Source organism: Gopherus flavomarginatus, chromosome 23 (genome assembly GCF_025201925.1).
Source record: "Gopherus flavomarginatus isolate rGopFla2 chromosome 23, rGopFla2.mat.asm, whole genome shotgun sequence".
Taxonomy (NCBI): Eukaryota; Metazoa; Chordata; order Testudines; family Testudinidae; genus Gopherus; species Gopherus flavomarginatus.
Window position 1 is genome coordinate 16048806 of NC_066639.1, and position 16848 is coordinate 16065653.

Here is a 16848-nt window from a genome sequence, read left to right on the forward strand (position 1 = left end):
GCAGCCACCTCTGGGGTGGGGCGGCCGGTTACCCAGGGACCACTCGCCCGGCGCTGAGATGTGTCCACCTCTGGGGTGGGGCAGCCGGTTACCCAGTGTGGCTGGTACACCTCCAAGTAACCATGGGGTTGCTGAGGGTGCCGTCATCCCATGAGACCCCCACCATGCGATGGGGCACCAGCCCCCCAAAACTGCTGACTCAGTCCCATGGGGATCTTGGCTGGAATCTGGGTTGCTGATTAAATCTCAGAGCAGAAGGTGCTGGGAGCCAGGACTCCTGGGTTCTCTCCCTGGCTCTGGGAGGGGAGTGGGGGCTGGTGGGTTAGAGCAGGGGGGCTGGGAGCCAGGACTCCTGGGTTCTCCCCCTGGCTCTGGGAGGGGAGTGGGGGCTGGTGGTTAGAGCAGGGGGGGCTGGGAGCCAGGACTCCTGGGTTCTCTCCCTGGCTCTGGGAGGGGAGTAGGTGCTGGTGGGTTAGAGCGGAGGTGGAGGTGTCTAGGAGCCAGGACTCCTGGGTTCTCTCCCTGGCTCTGGGAGGGGACTGAGGCCTGGTGGGTTAGAGCAGTGGGGGCTGGGAGCCAGGCCGCCTGGGTTCTCAAGGCTGGTTCGGTTGCTGCTGCTGGGTTTGTGTGTCAGTTAGCTTGTTGCAGATCCGGTTTGCTGGCTAATCCTGGGTGGCGTCCTCAGCTAATTAACACTGGGGCTAACTATGATTCTGACAGCGGCATTCAGAGGAGCAGATACACCCCACATTGGGTGTGGGGGCAGTGAGTCAAGTTCTCCTGGTTGTGATGTGGTTGCGGACGTTTTGGGGGGTTTTTTTTTGGTGCAATTAAAACCAAAACACAGCCTGGATAGATAGTCCTTGTGTCTAGGTACAGAGAACCCAGGCATCCGGGATGGAGACAATCCCAGATTCCGGTGGGAGAAAGAACCGAGGTGTCTGGGAAGGAGAGAATCCCAGACTCTGAGGGAGAGAGAAAGCAGGTGTCTAGGAGGGAGAGAACCCCAGAATCTGGGAGAGAGAGAACCCCGGCATCTGGGATGAAGAGAACCCCAGAGTCTGGGGGGAGAGAAACAAAGCATTCAAGAGGGAGAGAACCCCAGACTCTGACAGAGAGAAAACCCAGGTGTCCGAGAGGGAGAGAACCCCAGACTCCGGAAGAGAGAGAACCCAGGTGTCCGGGAGGGAGAGGATCCCAGACTCTGGGGGAAAGACAACCCAGGCATTCGGGAGGGAGAGAACCCCAGACTCCAGGAGAGAGAGAATCCCAGAATCTGGGGAAGAGAAAACCCAGGCATCCAGGATGGAGAGAACCCCAGACTCTGAGGGGGAGAGAACCCAGGTGTCCGGGAGGGAGAGAACCCCAGACTCTGGGAGAGAGAGAACCCAGGCGTCCGGGAGGGAGAGGATCCCAGGCTCTGGGGGAAAGACAACCCAGGCGTTCGGGAGGGAGAGAACCCCAGACTCTGGCGGGAGAGAAACCAGGTGTCTGGGAGGGAGAGAATCCCAGAATCTGGGGGAGAGAAAACCCAGGCATCCAGGATGGAGAGAACCCCAGACTCTGAGGGGGAGAGAACCCAGGTGTCCGGGAGGGAGAGAACCCCAGACTCTGGTGGGAGAGAAACCAGGTGTCTGGGAGGGAGAGAACCCCAGACTCTGGGAGAGAGAGAACCCAGGTGTCCGGGAGGGAGAGAACCCCAGACTCTGGCGGGAGAGAAACCAGGTGTCTGGGAGGGAGAGAATCCCAGATTCTGGGAGAGCTGGAACCCAGGCGTCCGGGCACGAACGCGACTCTGCAGTTGCCCCGACACGCTCCCCGCACGTCCGCTGCGGTGGGTGGATTCCTAGTGCGGCACAAACGGGCACGTACACAGCCACTGAGTCACGGGCCTAGACGCGGTGACACACACGGACACTCCTGGCCGCGGGGGTGGAGGCCCGAGCCACCCCGGCGGAGGAAGAGCCAAAGACTGGCTAAGAGAGAATGAAAGAGCACGAGAATGACCGAAGAGATGAGTGTGAGGGAACCAATGAAAGGATGAGAGAAAAATGAGAATGAAACAATGAGAGAATGAAAGAAAAGACAAGGGAGAAGGAAGGAAGGAAAGAGAGAACGAAGGGGGAAAGGAAAAGCTGAGTGTGAACGGGAGATTGAGAAAACGCACGAGGGCAGCGGATGAAAAACCCAGGAGAACAGAAGGAAAGAGGAGGGCGAACGAAAGAACGGGGGAAATGAAAGAAAAGATGTGAAAGAAAAGAACAAGAGAATAGAGGGACCAGTGGAGACCTGAGTGGCAATGAAAGGAATGGGAAGAGATGTGGGAAGGAGGGAGGAAGAAACAGGGGGAAGGAGGGAATGGAGAAGTGGAGGGAAAGGAGGGAGGAGGGGGGTGCCCGAGGGTGAAGGGAGGAGGGGAGGAGCAGAGGGGGCAGGGGGGGTGCCTCAGGGGGAAGAGGGGAGTGGAGGAGTAGGGGGGTGCCCGAGGGGGGAGGGGGGCGCAGAGAGGGGAGGGGGGAGCAGAGGGGTGCCCAAGGGGGAAGGTGGTGTCCAAGGGGGGAGGGAGGACCAGAGGGGTGAGGAGGGAGGTGCCCGAGGGGGGAGCAGAGGGGGCAGCAGGGGGGAGAGGGGTGCCTTAGGGGGAAGGGGGGAGGAGGGGGGTGCCCGAGGGCGAAGGGAGGAGGGGAGGAGCAGAGGGGGCAGGGGGGGTGCCTGAGGGGGAAGAGGGGAGTGAAGGAGTGGGGGGGGGCCGAGGGGGAAGAGGGGACTGGAGGAGCAGAGCAGAGAGGAGGGAGGAAAGGGGTGTCCCGGGGAGAGGGGGAAGGGGGGGGTGCCCAAGGGGGGAGCGTAGGAGCAGAGGGGGGAGGAGGGGGTGCCTGAGGGGGAAGGGGGGAGTGGAGGACCAGAGGGGGGAGGGGGGAGGAGGGAGGTGCCCGAGGGGGGAGCAGAGGGGGCAGGAGGGAGCAGAGGGGTGCCCAAGGGGGAAGGGGGAGTGGAGGAGTGCCTGAAGAGGGAGGGGGTGTCCAAGGGGGGAGGGAGGACCAGAGGGGTGAGGAGGGAGGTGCCCGAGGAGGGAGGGGGGAGCAGAGGGGGCAGCAGGGAGGAGAGGGGTGCCCGAGGGGGCAGGGGGAGGAGGGGGGTGCCCGAAGGGGAAGGGGGAGTGGAGGAGCAGAGGGGGGTGGGTGAATGGAGGAGCAGAGGGGAGGAGAGGGGTGCCCGAAGGGGGAGGGGTGCCTGAAGGGGGAGGAGGGGGATGGAGGGGACTGGAGAAGTAGAAGGGGCAGGGGGAGGAGAGGGGTGCCCGAGGGGGGAGGTGCCCAAGGGGGAAGGGGGGAGGAGCAGAGGGAGGAGGGCGGTGCCCGAGGGGGGTGGGGGGACTGGAGAAGCAGAGGGGGCAGGAGGGAGGAGAGGGGTGCCCGAGGGGGAGTGGAGGAGTACCTGAACAGGGACGGGGGTGCCCGAGGGGGGAGGAAGGACCAGAGGGGCAGGAGGGGGAAGGGGTGCCCGAGGGCGGAGGTGCCCAAGGGGGAAGGGGGGAGGAGCAGAGGGAGGAGGGCGGTGCCCGAGGGGGGTGGGGGGACTGGAGAAGCAGAGGGGGCAGGAGGGAGGAGAGGGGTGCCCGAGGGGGAGTGGAGGAGTACCTGAACAGGGACGGGGGTGCCCGAGGGGAGAGGAAGGACCAGAGGGGCAGGAGGGGGAAGGGGTGCCCGAGGGCGGAGGTGCCCAAGGGGGAAGGGGGGAGGAGCAGAGGGAGGAGGGCGGTGCCCGAGGGGGGTGGGGGGAATGGAGGAGCAGAGGGGAGGAGAGGGGTGCCCGAAGGGGGAGGGGTGCCTGAAGGGGGAAGAGGGGGATGGAGGGGACTGGAGAAGTAGAAGGGGCAGGGGGAGGAGAGGGGTGCCCGAGGGGGAAGGGGGAGTGGAGAAGCAGAGGGGGCAGGGGGGAGGAGAGGGGTGCCCGAGGGGGAAGGGGAAGTGGAGGAGCAGAGGGGGCAGGGGGGAGGAGAGGGGTGCCCGAGGGGGAAGGGGAGGGGTGCCCGAGGAAGGGGGTGCCCGAGGGGGAGTGGAGGAGCAGAGGGGGCAGGGGGGAGGAGAGGGGTGCCCGAGGGGGAAGGGGAGGGGTGCCCGAGGAGGGGGGTGTCCGAAGGGGAAGGGGGAGTGGAGGAGCAGAGGGGGCAGGGGGAGGGGAGGGGTGCCCGAGGGCGGAGGGGGAGTGGAGGAGCAGAGGGGGCAGGGGGAGGGGTGCCCATGGGGGAAGGGGGAGTGGAGGAGCAGAGGGGAGGGGTGCCCGAGGGCGGAGGGGGAGTGGAGGAGCAGAGGGGAGGGGTGCCCGAGGAGGAGGGTGCCCGAGGGGGGAGGCGGAGTGGAGGAGCAGAGGGGAGGGGTGCCCGAGGAGCGGGGTGCCAGAGGGGGGAGGGGACAGAGGCTGCAGGGCGCGGGGAGCCGGTGATCGCCGCAGTGGGCGGGGGCGGAGGCGGGGACCGAACCCGCGGACCGGGCGGGGCTCAGGGACCGGACGAGCCGGCGGGGGAGGGATTGGCTCCGCCCCCCGCACCAGCTGCTCAGTCCCTAGAAAGGGGCCGGGCTCCGCTCAGCCCGCCGGTAGCTTCACTTCCTGGCAGAGGTGGGGTGCGTTCCTGGGGCCAGTGGTGAGAGACCCCCCCGCCCCCTTTCCCCCTGGTGACCGGGCAGGGAGAGAACCCAGGCGTCCGGGGTGGGAGGGTGGGGAGAGAGAGAGGACCCAGGTGTCCTGAGAGAAGCAATTCAGGAGCGAGGGAGAGAACACAGGTGTCTGTGGGAGAGAGCGAGCGCCCCCCCCAACACACTCTCCTCCCGCCCCCGTAGCCTGGACGAAAGGCGGGAGGGAGCGGAGAACCCAGGCGTCCGGGGGAGAGGAAGAGAACCCAGGTGTTCGGGAGAGAAGCAGAGAACCCAGGCGTCCGGGGGAAGAGCGAAAGGATTCCCCCCCCCCACCCCCAGCAGGCTGGACAGAGGGAGGGGGGGAGCGGAGAACCCAGGCGTCCGGGAGAGAGGAAGAGAACCCAGGTGTTCGGGAGAGAAGCAGAGAACCCAGGCGTCCGGGGGAAGAGCGAAAGGATTTCCCCCCCCCCCCTCAGCAGGCTGGACAGAGGGAGCGGAGAACCCAGGCGTCCGGGAGCAAGAGCAGGATAGGAACCCCAGGAGACGGGGGAGTGAACCCCGGCGTCCGGGAGAGAGGGAGAGAACCCAGGCGTTCGGGGGAAGAGTGACAGGACCCTCCCCGGCAGCCTGGCCAGAGGAAGGGAGGGGGTGGTGAACCCCAGTGTCCGAGAGAGAGAGAGCCCCCCGTTGTCTGGGGTGGGGGCAGGAGTCCCCAGCCCTCACGCTGTCTATCAAACCCTTCCAGGTGCTGGGATGGGGGAGGAAGAGGAGGAGAGGAGGCAGGTGCCGGCTGACGGGGGGGGACCCCCCGGGGCTGCCCGTGGGCCCCGTCACCCTGAACGTCGGTGGCACCTTCTACAGCACCACGCTGGAGACCCTGACCCGCTTTCCCGACTCCATGTTGGGGGCCATGTTCCGGGGGCCCCGGCCGGCCCGCACCGACCGGCGGGGCCACTACTTCATCGACCGCGACGGCAAAGCCTTCCGGCACGTCCTCAATTTCCTTCGCCTGGGCCGCCTGGACCTCCCCGAGGGCTACTCCGAGCTGGCCCTGCTGCGGGCCGAGGCGGACTTCTACCAGATCCGGCCCCTGCTGGCCGAGCTGAGCCGGCTGGCGGCCGAGCGCCGGCGACGCCGGGCCGGCGCGGTGCTCCACGCCGACGTCGACTGCCGGGAGCGGCTGCTGCATTTCACCGTCCGGCGCGGGCCGCAGAATTACGGCCTCAGCACCTGCCCGCTCCGCGTCTTCACCGCCAACGTCTTCTGCACCGACGGGCAGTTCTTGGCGCTGTTGAGCGGCCGGCTGGGCCGAGCCGGGGGAGCTGGTCCCCCTCTGAGCCATCTGGCCGAGGCCGAATCCAACCACCGGCTGGGCACTGCCGGGGATGGGGAGCCCGAGGCCGCCCAAGAGGAGGGATCCGGTCACGGGCTGCGCCCCTCCGTCCCTGCGGAGGAGGGGGAAGCCCGGAGCCGGCACCACCTGCGTCTGGAGTGGGCCCCGCGGCCCCCGGACCTCCCCGAGGCGGAGTACGCCAAGCAGAAAGTGCGGCCTCTCCGGACGGCGCCGCCGGACGAGCGGGAGGTGGTCACGGCGGCGGAGTTCCTGGAGGAGGTGCTGAAGGCGGCTCTGGACCAAGGCTTCCGGGTGGATTCGATCTTCCCCGACCCGGAGGACATCCTCCACTCGCGTTCGCTGCGCTTCGTCCGCCACTGACCGCGGAGGAGGGGGCAGAAGAACCGGCCGGGATACGAGGAGTGGGGGGGCTGCTCTCACTTGATCGCAGTGGTGGGCACTGGTAAGTGACTAGATTTGGAGATGTCAAAAGATGGTGGTTGGTGGCAGGAATGGGATAGAGGTAGATGGGAATGGTGGTTGGGAGGGCCATTGGTCCCCCCCGCTCTGTAATGGGGCATGCTGGCAAATGGTGCATGGATGTGGACGGGGGGCAATGGGATGGGGATGTTGCTAGGGGCGGATGGATCCTGAAATGATAACTGGTGGCAGGAAGGGGATAGAGGTGGGTAGGAATGGTGGTTGGGGGGGCATTGGTCCCCCTGCTCGTAATAGGGCATGCTGGCAAGAGGATGGTGGGTTGGTACCTGGATGGTGGGGTGGGTGATGGGATGGGGAAGGTTGCTAAGGATGGATGGATCCTGGAATGATGCCGACTGGTGGCAGGAAGGGGATGGTGGGGCCATGATGGTGGTAGATGGGCTGGGGAGTGGAGAGGCTGCCTGGGGATGGGTGCTGTCTCTGGATGAACTGGCAGGTGGGGTGAAGGTGGTGGATGGTGGAGGAGGGTGGCTTGGTGGTAGGCAGGGGGGGTGGGAGTAGATAGGAAATAAGTGAGAGCTGGGGGTGGACTTCCTGGTGGGGTGTTGGGGGGTATGAAATAGGATCCTGACTGGTGACGTTGGTGACAGGAAGAGGATATCTGGGGTGGTGAGGTGGGGAACGGGGAGGGTGACTGGGGGGGTGGGAAGAGAGGCAGATAAGCTAAGAGGGGGTGGAGGGGTCCATTAGTGGAGCTTGAAAATCACTTCTGGTAGTAAGAAGGCGAAGGGGGTAGATGGGATTGCGGGGGCAAGGAGGGTGGGTCCTGGGATTGGGGGGGGCAGGGAGGTGGGAGCAGTGGCTGGATCTCAGGCAGGGAGTGGCTGGGTGAGGGTGGGGGGAATACTTCCTCCCCTATATCTTGGTGTCAGGAGTGGGATACTTGCAAGTCTATAGTGTGTTTGTGGGGCGGCATTGTGGCAAGAAGCCCTGCAATTCCCTGAATGGCCACTGGGGGCACCTGGCATTGGATAACTCATAATCACCACCCCCCTAACCCAGGATTTGGGTGGGTGGGGCGGCTAGGCAAGGTGTGATTTATTTGGGGGTGCATGGCTTCCCTTCCTTACCTCTGAGCACTGGGGTCCCCCTGGATATTTCAGGGGAGGTCCCTGGGTTTGTTATAAGGGGGTGAGTATTGGGGGGGTGGTCTGGTTATATAGAATGGATCATTGTATATTTTGCGGGGGCTGGCAAGGGTACCCTTTATTGTGGTAGGGTCTCCTGACTCTCATGGGCAGGCTTTGTATGATGGGGAGGGGGACTGGCTGTTTCTCCAGGGGGTGAATGGATCCTGCCTCATAGATATGGGGTGCTCGGGCAGGGGGGGAGTGTCCCCCAGCACCTGGGGGGAGGGGAATGGGGCTGAATCTCTCTCTCGCTTTGGACAACCCTAGACAACAAAGCTGGCTTTGTACCCTGCCATGCCTGGTATTATAATGCCCTGCTTTGTTATGGGGCTGGGTTGGAGAGTGGGGGCTGGTGGTTAGAGCGGGGGGGGGCTGGGAGCCAGGACTCCTGGGTTCTCTCCCTGGCTCTGGGACTGGGGGGGGGGGGGGCAGGACGGCTGTGTCTTACTCCTCACCAATTCCTCCCTCTTTCTCTCTTCTGGCTCCTTTCCAGAACCGATTCTCTGTCTCCCGATGGGTCCTGCGTCCCCGTTGACGCCCTGGGTTTTGGGGAGCGGAGCCCAGCTGGGTCCTGACCCACTCCCCCCACAGCTGGGAAATGAAGACCCTGGGATCGGAACCAGCCACCTGACCGGGGCGGAGGAGGGGGGGTCACAAGGGACTTCCAGCTTTCCTGCCCGGAGCTTGAGCTGCTATTTGGCGGGGGGGAGGATGGTGACCTTTTGGGGGTGACTGATTCATGCCTGTATCTGCACTTTAAGGTTATGTTGCTATTGTACAGTTAATTTCCCGCCCCCCCAACGTGGCCTTACGTTCCCCCTGCTGCACGTATGGGAGTGGAGGCAGCTGGGAGCCGGACTCCTGGGTTCTCTCCCTGGCTCTGGGAGGGGAATGGGGGCTTGGGGGGTCAGAGCAGGAGGGTTGGGGGCCAGGACTCCTGGGTTCTCTCCCTGGCTTTGGGAGGGGAATGGGGGCTGGGGGGGTCAGAGCAGGGGGGTTGGGGGGCCAGGACTCCTGGGTTCTCTCCCTGGCTCTGCGAGGGGAGCGGGGGGCTGTGGGTTAGAACAGGGGGTAGGGAACCAGGATCACACCTTTAGTGGGGGGAGGGCAAGGGTAGGCTGCTACAGCCCCTACCCCCCAAAAAAATCCCCCATTTCTGGCAAGGCCCAGGGGCCGGTGTCCGGTGTGGGACTTCGCTGTGGCTGTTTCTTTAAGAGCATGGGACTTTCCCAGGGCAGGGGGGGAGGCCTAGGAGTCACCACCTGCTGGCTGCTTGGGGAATTGCAAGTGGGGAGCCAAGAAGGGCAAGCAGGTGTGGGGGGAGGGTGGGTCTTGGCATGAGTCATCTGCCCCTCCTGTATTTGCACGGACCTGACTCCCGGGTGCATTTGCAGACCCCCGCTGGGCGGGTCCGTGCCCACAGGCCCTCCATCCGTTTGCACAGGCGGCTTTGCACACGCGTCTAGCCGGGCCCCTTTGCACACCTGTCTGTAACCTCCATCCGTGCAAAGTTGTGTGGAACAAAGGAATGTCCTGAAGGCGATGGCGTGAGAGCTGGCTTTTTTCTGGTGGCGGGGGGGGTCTGCCTTGCCCTCCTGCCCCAGGGCTAGGAGGCTCTGCAGTAGCCACATGCACATGGGGGGGTTCCCTCTCCCACCCACTCACTAATCCTTTGCCACAGGTGGGGATCTTTGTGCACATATCACACTGCCCCCTCCACAGATTCTCCCCCCCCCGCATGGTGGGGGTGATCTGTGGAAGGGGTGGGGCTTGTAAGATATCACACGGGGGTCTTTTATTCCTCCCCCCCTCATTTCAATGTGTGGGGGGGATAGATTCCTGGTTTGCTTGGGAGAAGCGCCTCCCCCTCAGGAGAAGCCCCGCCCCTAAAGCCTCTGGGTGGGTGGCCCTTTAAGAGCAGAAGGTTGAGTCATGGGGTGGGGCTGTTGCCAAGGTGGTGGGGGGGACCCACAGGCGCGCGCCCTCTCCCTCCGGCTGCCCCTTTAAGAGTAGCCCTCGTGGCAGGTGAGGGGGCGGAGCGTTCCAAAGGCCGCGCCCCTCTGCCCGAGCGTCGCCCCTTTAAGAGCCCCGCCCTTTGGGGGCGGGGCGTTCGGAACGCTGGGGACAAACAACTGGATACAGCGCGTTCGAAAGGCCACGCCCACCTGGCTGGCTGCCCAGCCCCTCCCCACACACACACTGGGCGGCTCCCGCCTCTGCTGCCCCCTAGCGGCGGCCCCGGTGCCCCTGCTCCTGGCCCTAGAGAAACCAGATCCCCATATCTTCCTGGGCCTGGCCCCACTCCCTCCTCTATGGGGCCAGGCTGGGAAACCACTACCCCCCAGCAGGCCCTGGCAGCGGCTGCCCCCTGGGATGCCCCCTTGGCTCTGTTCCCCCGGCCCCCCACACTGGCTGCCTCCCTGCTGCTGGCGCTCGCTCTCCTGGCCCCACTGGCCCGGGGCTGCGTTCAGTGCCGAGTGGGGCATCGGGACATCCCGACCCGTTTCGCCCGGCTCTGTGCCCGCTACCACCAGATTCACGCCCGCCCGGGCTGCCCCAGCCGCCCCTGGGACCCAGAGTCCTTCAAGGAGTTCGCCCTGGGTAGGGTCCTGTCCTCTAGCCCTGGCTCTGGGAGGGGAGTGTATGGGGGATCTGGAAGCCAGGACGCCTGGGTTCTTCTAATAACCTTCACAGTGTGCAGGGGGCATGGCCTGCCCTGTCTCGACTCAAATTGGGCTGTTAACTCTGGTCCCTACTGACAACTGATGTTTCCTGCTCACATGAGCCGGTTGTCATGGACGCAAGATTGAACCCAGAGTACCAGACTGCCCCCTCAGGAGCCGGAATCCCTGAGTGCCCCATAGATTCATTCCAGCAGCCCCCCCCCGAACCCCAGCCTGTACCCCCTCCTGCAACCCTTCCTCTTCCTCCTCCAGATGAGCAAGCCATGAATGCAGTGACTGAGAAAACCCACCGAGTCTTACGTCTCATTGGTAAAACCCCCTCTCCAACAACCGCCCCCCGGAGGGGGAGAATAGACTGAAGGGGGCCATCCTGTGCCCCAACAGAGGGAGCCCGGGGGGGCAGGATGGCATCAAACAGGCACCATTGCTGTCCCCCCAGAGATCAACCAGACCCTCTCGGACCTGCCCAAGTTCTGGGACTGGCTGCGGGAAGTGAAGCTACTGGAATACACCAAGGAGGGTATGGGGGGGGCTGTGGGGAGGGATGGGGTCCTCAGAGCCCCAATTGGGGTCTCAGTGCTGCCCCCCTGAGTCCTCTGGGCCTTTCTTGGGGTGTCTTATTGTCCCCCACAGCTGGCTTTGGGGTGTGTCCATAGCTGAGAGCCGCCTCTGCCCCATGAACTGGGGTGGGATATGGGGTGCAGAGGGGCAGACACCTCCCCCATGCACAGTCCATGATGACCTCACCCTCTCTCTCTCTGCCCCCCACAGTTCTGTGCCCACCAGCTTGCCGTAAGTACCGGGCGTCAGGAGACGGGTGCTGGGAGGGGTGCCCCAAAACTGTAGTATTGGGGGAACAGAGTCCCCCCAAATTATTCTGTGGGACCCACTGTATCAACCTGGCAGACACAGCCCAGGCAGGCCCTCCCTAATCTCATGCTGAGCAAAGCCGGGCTGGTGCTTGGAGGGCAGATCTGGAGTGGGGGTTCAGCAGGGGGCGCTCTCCCCTGGCAGGCAGGGCGGGCCCAAGGGTGGCGCTAGGGGGCGTTGTACCACGGGGGAGGGTGCCTCACCCCAGAGGTAGCTGCTTTTCAGCCTGGCCACCTGCGAGCTCTGGCCTCTCCGTATCTGTCCAGCCCTGAGCGAATGGTCCCCCCTCCGCAGCACGCTGGGGTGAGGGTGGGGAGCGGAGGCGTACCCCAGCCCCCCTCCAGCTGACACTGGCCCCCTCTCCCTCTCCAGAGGGCTCGGCCTTGGCCATCAATTGCTCCAGCTGCAAGAAAGGGAAGGTCCCCTGCTGGGCCCTGAAAAAATGTTACCCCGGTGAGTCCCCCTCTGGTGGGGGGGCCTGGGCCCACCTCTCTCCTCTACCCCCTCCTAGCCCTCCAGCGCTGGCCTCCTCCCCCCCACCACGACCCCCTTTGCCACCGGGCTGGGGGAGGAAGGGGTATGCCTGGGGTCCCTCCCCGTCACAGCTCACCCCCTCTCTACCTTCCAGCCCCCTCCCCCCCGGTTTAACCCCCTCCTTCCCAGACTGCCCCTTTCTTCCCCTCTCCCCTCATTCATCCCCTCCATTTGCCCCCCACCCCCAGGACACAGGGATCTCCGGGACTCCATGCTGCTGCTGAGTGTCCTGTCTGCCTCCAGTCTGCTCGTGGGGGTCATCACCTGCGCCCTGCAGTGAGCCGGGGGGCGGGGGCCTGGCCTGGGCTGGGGATAGGGGAAGGGGGCGGGGCCTAGGCTGGGAGGGTGAGGGATTGGGGAAGGAGGCGGGGCCTTGGCTGGGGATAGGGGCGGGGATAGGGGAAGGGGCGGGGCCTGGGCTGGGAGGGTGGTGGGGTTAGGGGAAGGGGGCGGGGGCCTGGGATAGGGTAGGGGAAGGGGGCGGGGCCTGGGCTGGGAGGGTGGTGGGGTTAGAGGAAGGGGGCGGGGGCCTGGGATAGGGTAGGGGAAGGGGGCAGGGCCTGGGCTGGGGAGAGGGGAGAGGGTGGGGCCTGAGTTGGGGGGGGCTGGGCTGTGGTGTTTTGGGGCGGGACGGCATATGGGGTGTAGTGGGATCTGAGGGGGAGGACATGGAGAAGGAGGGGGAGGGCAGGAGGGGGACACGGAAGGTGGGGAGGGCAGAGGCGGGGGTGGAAGGGGAATACCGGGGGAGGGGGGAGGGGGATGGAAAGCCAGGGAGTATGTGGGGGGGGGTGACACTGAGGGGGCCCATGCAGCCGGGGAGGGAGGTCCGGCCGAGGTGTGAGGGGGTGACCCATGGGGCTGATATCTGGACTATCTCTCGGCAGGTTCCGGTTCTACCCGCTGCCCGAGTGACCCCCTTCCCCCCCCCCTCCGACCCTGCTGCCTGGATCACAATAAATGAGTTTCACCTCCAGGCCTCGTGCTGGCAGCTGTAATCTCTGGGGGTGCACACATGGGCGGGGGGGGCAGGGCGTCGGCCAGGCGAGGGCGTGGGGGAAGGGTGGTGGGTGTGCAAGGGTATGAGAGCAGAGTGGCATGTGTGCGAGGGTGTGGGGGACAGGGTAGTGGGTGTGCAAGGGTATGGGAGCAGAGTGGCATGCGTGCGAGGGTGGTGGGGCAGGGTGGCAGGTGTGCAAGGGTATGGGAGCAGGGGGTGGGTGTGTGAGGGCATGGGAGCAGGGGGGTGGGAGCAGGGTGGTGGGTGTGGGAGGGCGGTGGAGCAGGGGAGTGGGCGAGTGAGGGGGTGGGAGCAGGGTAGTGGGTGTGGGAGGGTGTGGGGGTGGGCGCAGGGTAGTGGGTGTGGGAGGGTGTGGGGTGGGAGCAGGGTAGTGGGTGCGAGAGGGCGGTGGAGCAGGGGGGTGGGCGGGTGAGGGGGTGGGAGCAGGGTAGTGGGTGTGGGAGGGTGTGGGGGTGGGCGCAGGGTAGTGGGTGTGGGAGGGTGAGGGGGTGGGAGCAGGGTAATGGGTGCGGGAGGGCGGTAGAGTAGGTGGGTGGGCGGGTGAGGGGGTGGGAGCAGGGTAGTGGGTGTGGGAGGGTGTGGGGGTGGGCGCAGGGTAGTGGGTGTGGGAGGGTGTGGGGGTGGGAGCAGGGTAGTGGGTGCGAGAGGGCGGTGGAGCAGGGGGGTGGGCGGGTGAGGCGGTGGGAGCAGGGTAGTGGGTGTGGGAGGGTGTGCGGGTGGGAGCAGGGTAGTGGGTGCGAGAGGGCGGTGGAGCAGGGGGGTGGGCGGGTGAGGGGGTGGGAGCAGGGTAGTGGGTGTGGGAGGGTGTGGGGGTGGGCGCAGGGTAGTGGGTGTGGGAGGGTGTGGGGGTGGGAGCAGGGTAGTGGGTGGGAGAGGGCGGTGGAGCAGGGGGTGGACGGGTGAGGGGGTGGGAGCAGGGTAGTGGGTGTGGGAGGGTGTGGGGGTGGGCGCAGGGTAGTGGGTGTGGGAGGGTGTGGGGGTGGGAGCAGGGTAGTGGGTGGGAGAGGGCGGTGGAGCAGGGGGGTGGGCGGGTGAGGGGGTGGGAGCAGGGTAGTGGGTGTGGGAGGGTGTGGGGGTGGGCGCAGGGTAGTGGGTGTGGGAGGGGGTGGGGGTGGGAGCAGGGTAGCGGGTGTGGGAGGGCGGTGGAGCAGCGGGGTGGGTGCTGGGTAGTGGCTGTGGGAGGGTGAGGGGGTGGGCGCAGGGTAGTGGGTGTGGGAGGGTGAGGGGGTGGGCGCAGGGTAGTGGGTGTGGGAGGGTGTGGGGGTGCCCGTGGCCTGTCGTGTCAGAACAGCACCACGGGTCGGGAACACGAGTGTGTGACTCAGCACCGGCCCATGTTATCCCTCCCCCCCCGTGAGCTTCTGTACCCCCCCCACAAACCCCCCATGGCACAAGGGTGAGGGGACCCGGCCTGCTCACCCCCCCACCCCCCCGCCGCCCAACGTGTCCCGTGCCTGGTGCGCCCCACGTGACACCCGGGGGGGCGGCGCCTGCCTGGCCAGGTGTCAGGTGTCCCCTGGGGCTCAGCGGGACCCGCCCAGGTGTGTGCGGGGGGGGGAGCGGCCGGGAGCCGCGGCGCCATTGGTGGCAGCAGTGGGATGGGGAGGAGCTGGGGGGCGGGGCGGAATCTACCGGGGCCGGAGCCCGACGCGGCGGAGAGAGCGAGCGAGAGGGACCCCCCCCATCCCAGGTGAGCCCCGGCTGGGGGGGGACAAGCCCCCCCCCCCCCGCTTCTCCTCCACCTCCCTCCTGCGGGTCGTGTTCCTTCCCCCCGCGCCCCCCCACCGGCTTCTTACTTCCTCCCTTTTCAATGCGCTGCTCCCATCGCTCCCTCCCTCGGCCGGGCCGCTCCTCTGCACTCCTCCCTCGGCCCCTTCCTCCTTCCTCCCCTCCTCCCTCGCCCCTTCCCCCTTCCCTCGGCCCCTTCCCTCCTTCCTCTCCTCCTCCCTCGGCCCCTTCCTCCTTCCTCCCCTCTTCCCTCGGCCCCTTCCCCCTTCCCTCCTTCCTCTCCTCCTCCCTCGGCCCCTTCCTCCTTCCTCCCCTCCTCCCTCGGCCCCTTCCCCTTCCCTCCTTCCTCCCCTCCTCCCTCGGCCCCTTCCCCCTTCCCTCCTTCCTCCCCTCCTCCCTCGGCCCCTTCCTCCTTCCCTCCTTCCTCTCCTCCTCCCTCAGCCCCTTCCCCCTTCCCTCCTTCCTCTCCTCCTCCCTCGGCCCCTTCCTCCCCTCTTCCCTCGGCCCCTTCCCTCCTTCCTCTCCTCCTCCCTCGGCCCCTTCCTCCTTCCTCCCCTCTTCCCTCGGCCCCTTCCCCCTTCCCTCCTTCCTCTCCTCCTCCCTCGGCCCCTTCCTCCTTCCTCCCCTCCTCCCTCGGCCCCTTCCCCTTCCCTCCTTCCTCCCCTCCTCCCTCGGCCCCTTCCCCCTTCCCTCCTTCCTCTCCTCCTCCCTCGGCCCCTTCCTCCCCTCTTCCCTTCTTCCTCTCCTCCTCCCTCGGCCCTATCCCCTTCCCTTCTTCCTCCCCTCCTCCCTCGGCCCCTTCCTCCTTCCTTCCTTCCTCTCCTCCTCCCTCGGCCCCTTCCCCTTCCCTCCTTCCTCCCCTCCTCCCTCGGCCCCTTCCTCCTTCCCTCCTTCCTCTCCTCCTCCCTCGGCCCCTTCCTCCTTCCCTCCTTCCTCTCCTCCTCCCTCGGCCCCTTCCTCCTTCCCTCCTTCCTCCCTCGGCCCCTTCCCCCTTCCCTCCTTCCTCCCCTCCTCCCTCGGCCTCTTCCTCCTTCCCTCCTTCCTCTCCTCCTCCCTCGCCCCTTCCCCCTTCCCTCCTTCCTCTCCTCCTCCCTCGGCCCCTTCCTCCTTCCCTCCTTCCTCCCTCGGCCCCTTCCCCCTTCCCTCCTTCCTCTCCTCCTCCCTCGGCCCCTTCCCCTTCCCTCCTTCCTCTCCTCCTCCCTCGGCCCCTTCCTCCCCTCCTCCCTCGGCCCCTTCCTCCTTCCCTCCTTCCTCCCTCGGCCCCTTCCCCCTTCCCTCCTTCCTCCCCTCCTCCCTCGGCCCCTTCCCCCTTCCCTCCTTCCTCTCCTCCTCCCTCGCCCCTTCCCCTTTCCCTCCTTCCTCTCCTCCTCCCTCGGCCCCTTCCTCCCCTCTTCCCTCGGCCCCTTCCTTCCTTCCTCTCCTCCTCCCTCGGCCCCTTCCTCCTTCCTCCCCTCTTCCCTCGGCCCCTTCCCCCTTCCCTCCTTCCTCTCCTCCTCCCTCGGCCCCTTCCTCCTTCCTCCCCTCCTCCCTCGGCCCCTTCCCCTTCCCTCCTTCCTCTCCTCCTCCCTCGGCCCCTTCCTCCCCTCCTCCCTCGGCCCCTTCCCCTTCCCTCCTTCCTCCCCTCCTCCCTCGGCCCTTTCCCCCTTCCCTCCTTCCTCTCCTCCTCCCTCGGCCCCTTCCTCCCCTCCTCCCTCGGCCCCTTCCCCCTTCCCTCCTTCCTCCCTCGGCCCCTTCCCCCTTCCCTCCTTCCTCTCCTCCTCCCTCGGCCCCTTCCCCCTTCCCTCCTTCCTCCCTCGGCCCCTTCCTCCTTCCCTCCTTCCTCCCTCGGCCCCTTCCCCCTTCCCTCCTTCCTCTCCTCCTCCCTCGGCCCCTTCCCCTTCCCTCCTTCCTCTCCTCCTCCCTCGGCCCCTTCCCCCTTCCCTCCTTCCTCTCCTCCTCCCTTGGCTCCTTCTCCCTTCCCTCCTTTCCGTCCTTCCGGTTTTTTCTTCTCTTCCCGGTCCCTTCTTCCCCGCTCCCCTATTCCCGCTTTGCACTTACTGCCTGCCTGCCCAGCCCACTTTCCTTTCTCCTTCACTCAGCCCTTTCTTTCTTTCTTTTCTCACATTCCTCTTTCTTTCATACTCATTTCTTTCTCTCTCTCTCACCCCTTTTCTCTTTCTTTCTTTCTCTCTCCCTCCCTCCCTCTACACCTTGATCTCCTCATTTCCTCACTCCTTCTCTCTCAAGCCCGTTCCCTTACTCTTCCCTTCCTTCATTCGCCCCATTCTCTGTTCCCTTCCTTCCGTCCCCTCCCCACCAGCCCTCCTGGCAGTGCACATGGCCCCCAGCCCAGCAGCCCCACGGTTTACCCCTGGGGTCCCTGAAACCGATAGGACGCCCCCTAGAGGGGATGGGCCCCTGCCCCATTCCC

General features: G+C 66.0%; 2 protein-coding genes across 7 annotated transcripts; both read left to right on the top strand.

Moving 5' to 3' along the window:
* The first annotated feature begins 1164 nt into the window (after window positions 1-1164).
* On the top strand, window positions 1165-6464 carry KCTD11 (potassium channel tetramerization domain containing 11). Of its 6 annotated transcripts, none has more exons than XM_050933362.1 (3): window positions 1165-1176; window positions 4785-4904; window positions 5383-6464. In XM_050933362.1, exon 3 carries the CDS (start codon window positions 5536-5538, stop codon window positions 6349-6351), a length of 816 nt encoding a protein of 271 aa, XP_050789319.1. In that variant the 5' UTR covers window positions 1165-1176; window positions 4785-4904; window positions 5383-5535; the 3' UTR covers window positions 6352-6464. The 6 variants fall into 6 exon arrangements, 5 of the variants coding, with proteins under 5 accessions (XP_050789319.1, XP_050789318.1, XP_050789317.1 ...); XM_050933361.1 differs by lacking the exon at window positions 1165-1176 and adding an exon at window positions 1332-1344; XM_050933360.1 differs by lacking the exon at window positions 1165-1176 and adding an exon at window positions 1571-1583.
* Window positions 6465-9871: 3407 nt separating this feature from the next.
* Window positions 9872-12604, top strand: TMEM95 (transmembrane protein 95). The gene is made up of 7 exons (XM_050933354.1): window positions 9872-10202; window positions 10538-10594; window positions 10725-10805; window positions 11057-11077; window positions 11528-11608; window positions 11878-11965; window positions 12577-12604. Exons 1-7 carry the CDS (start codon window positions 9914-9916, stop codon window positions 12602-12604), a joined length of 645 nt encoding a protein of 214 aa, XP_050789311.1. The 5' UTR covers window positions 9872-9913.
* Window positions 12605-16848: the final 4244 nt, after the last annotated feature.

Bases quoted from the DNA above. Each gene is read 5' to 3' on its own strand.
- KCTD11 (XM_050933362.1), top strand. From the start codon at position 5,536: ATGTTGGGGGCCATGTTCCGGGGGCCCCGGCCGGCCCGCACCGACCGG.
- TMEM95 (XM_050933354.1), top strand. From the start codon at position 9,914: ATGGGGCCAGGCTGGGAAACCACTACCCCCCAGCAGGCCCTGGCAGCG. The intron at 11,078-11,527 runs GTAAGTACCGGG...CTCCCTCTCCAG, and splicing joins TCTGTGCCCACCAGCTTGCC to AGGGCTCGGCCTTGGCCATC. The intron at 11,966-12,576 runs GTGAGCCGGGGG...ATCTCTCGGCAG, and splicing joins GTCATCACCTGCGCCCTGCA to GTTCCGGTTCTACCCGCTGC.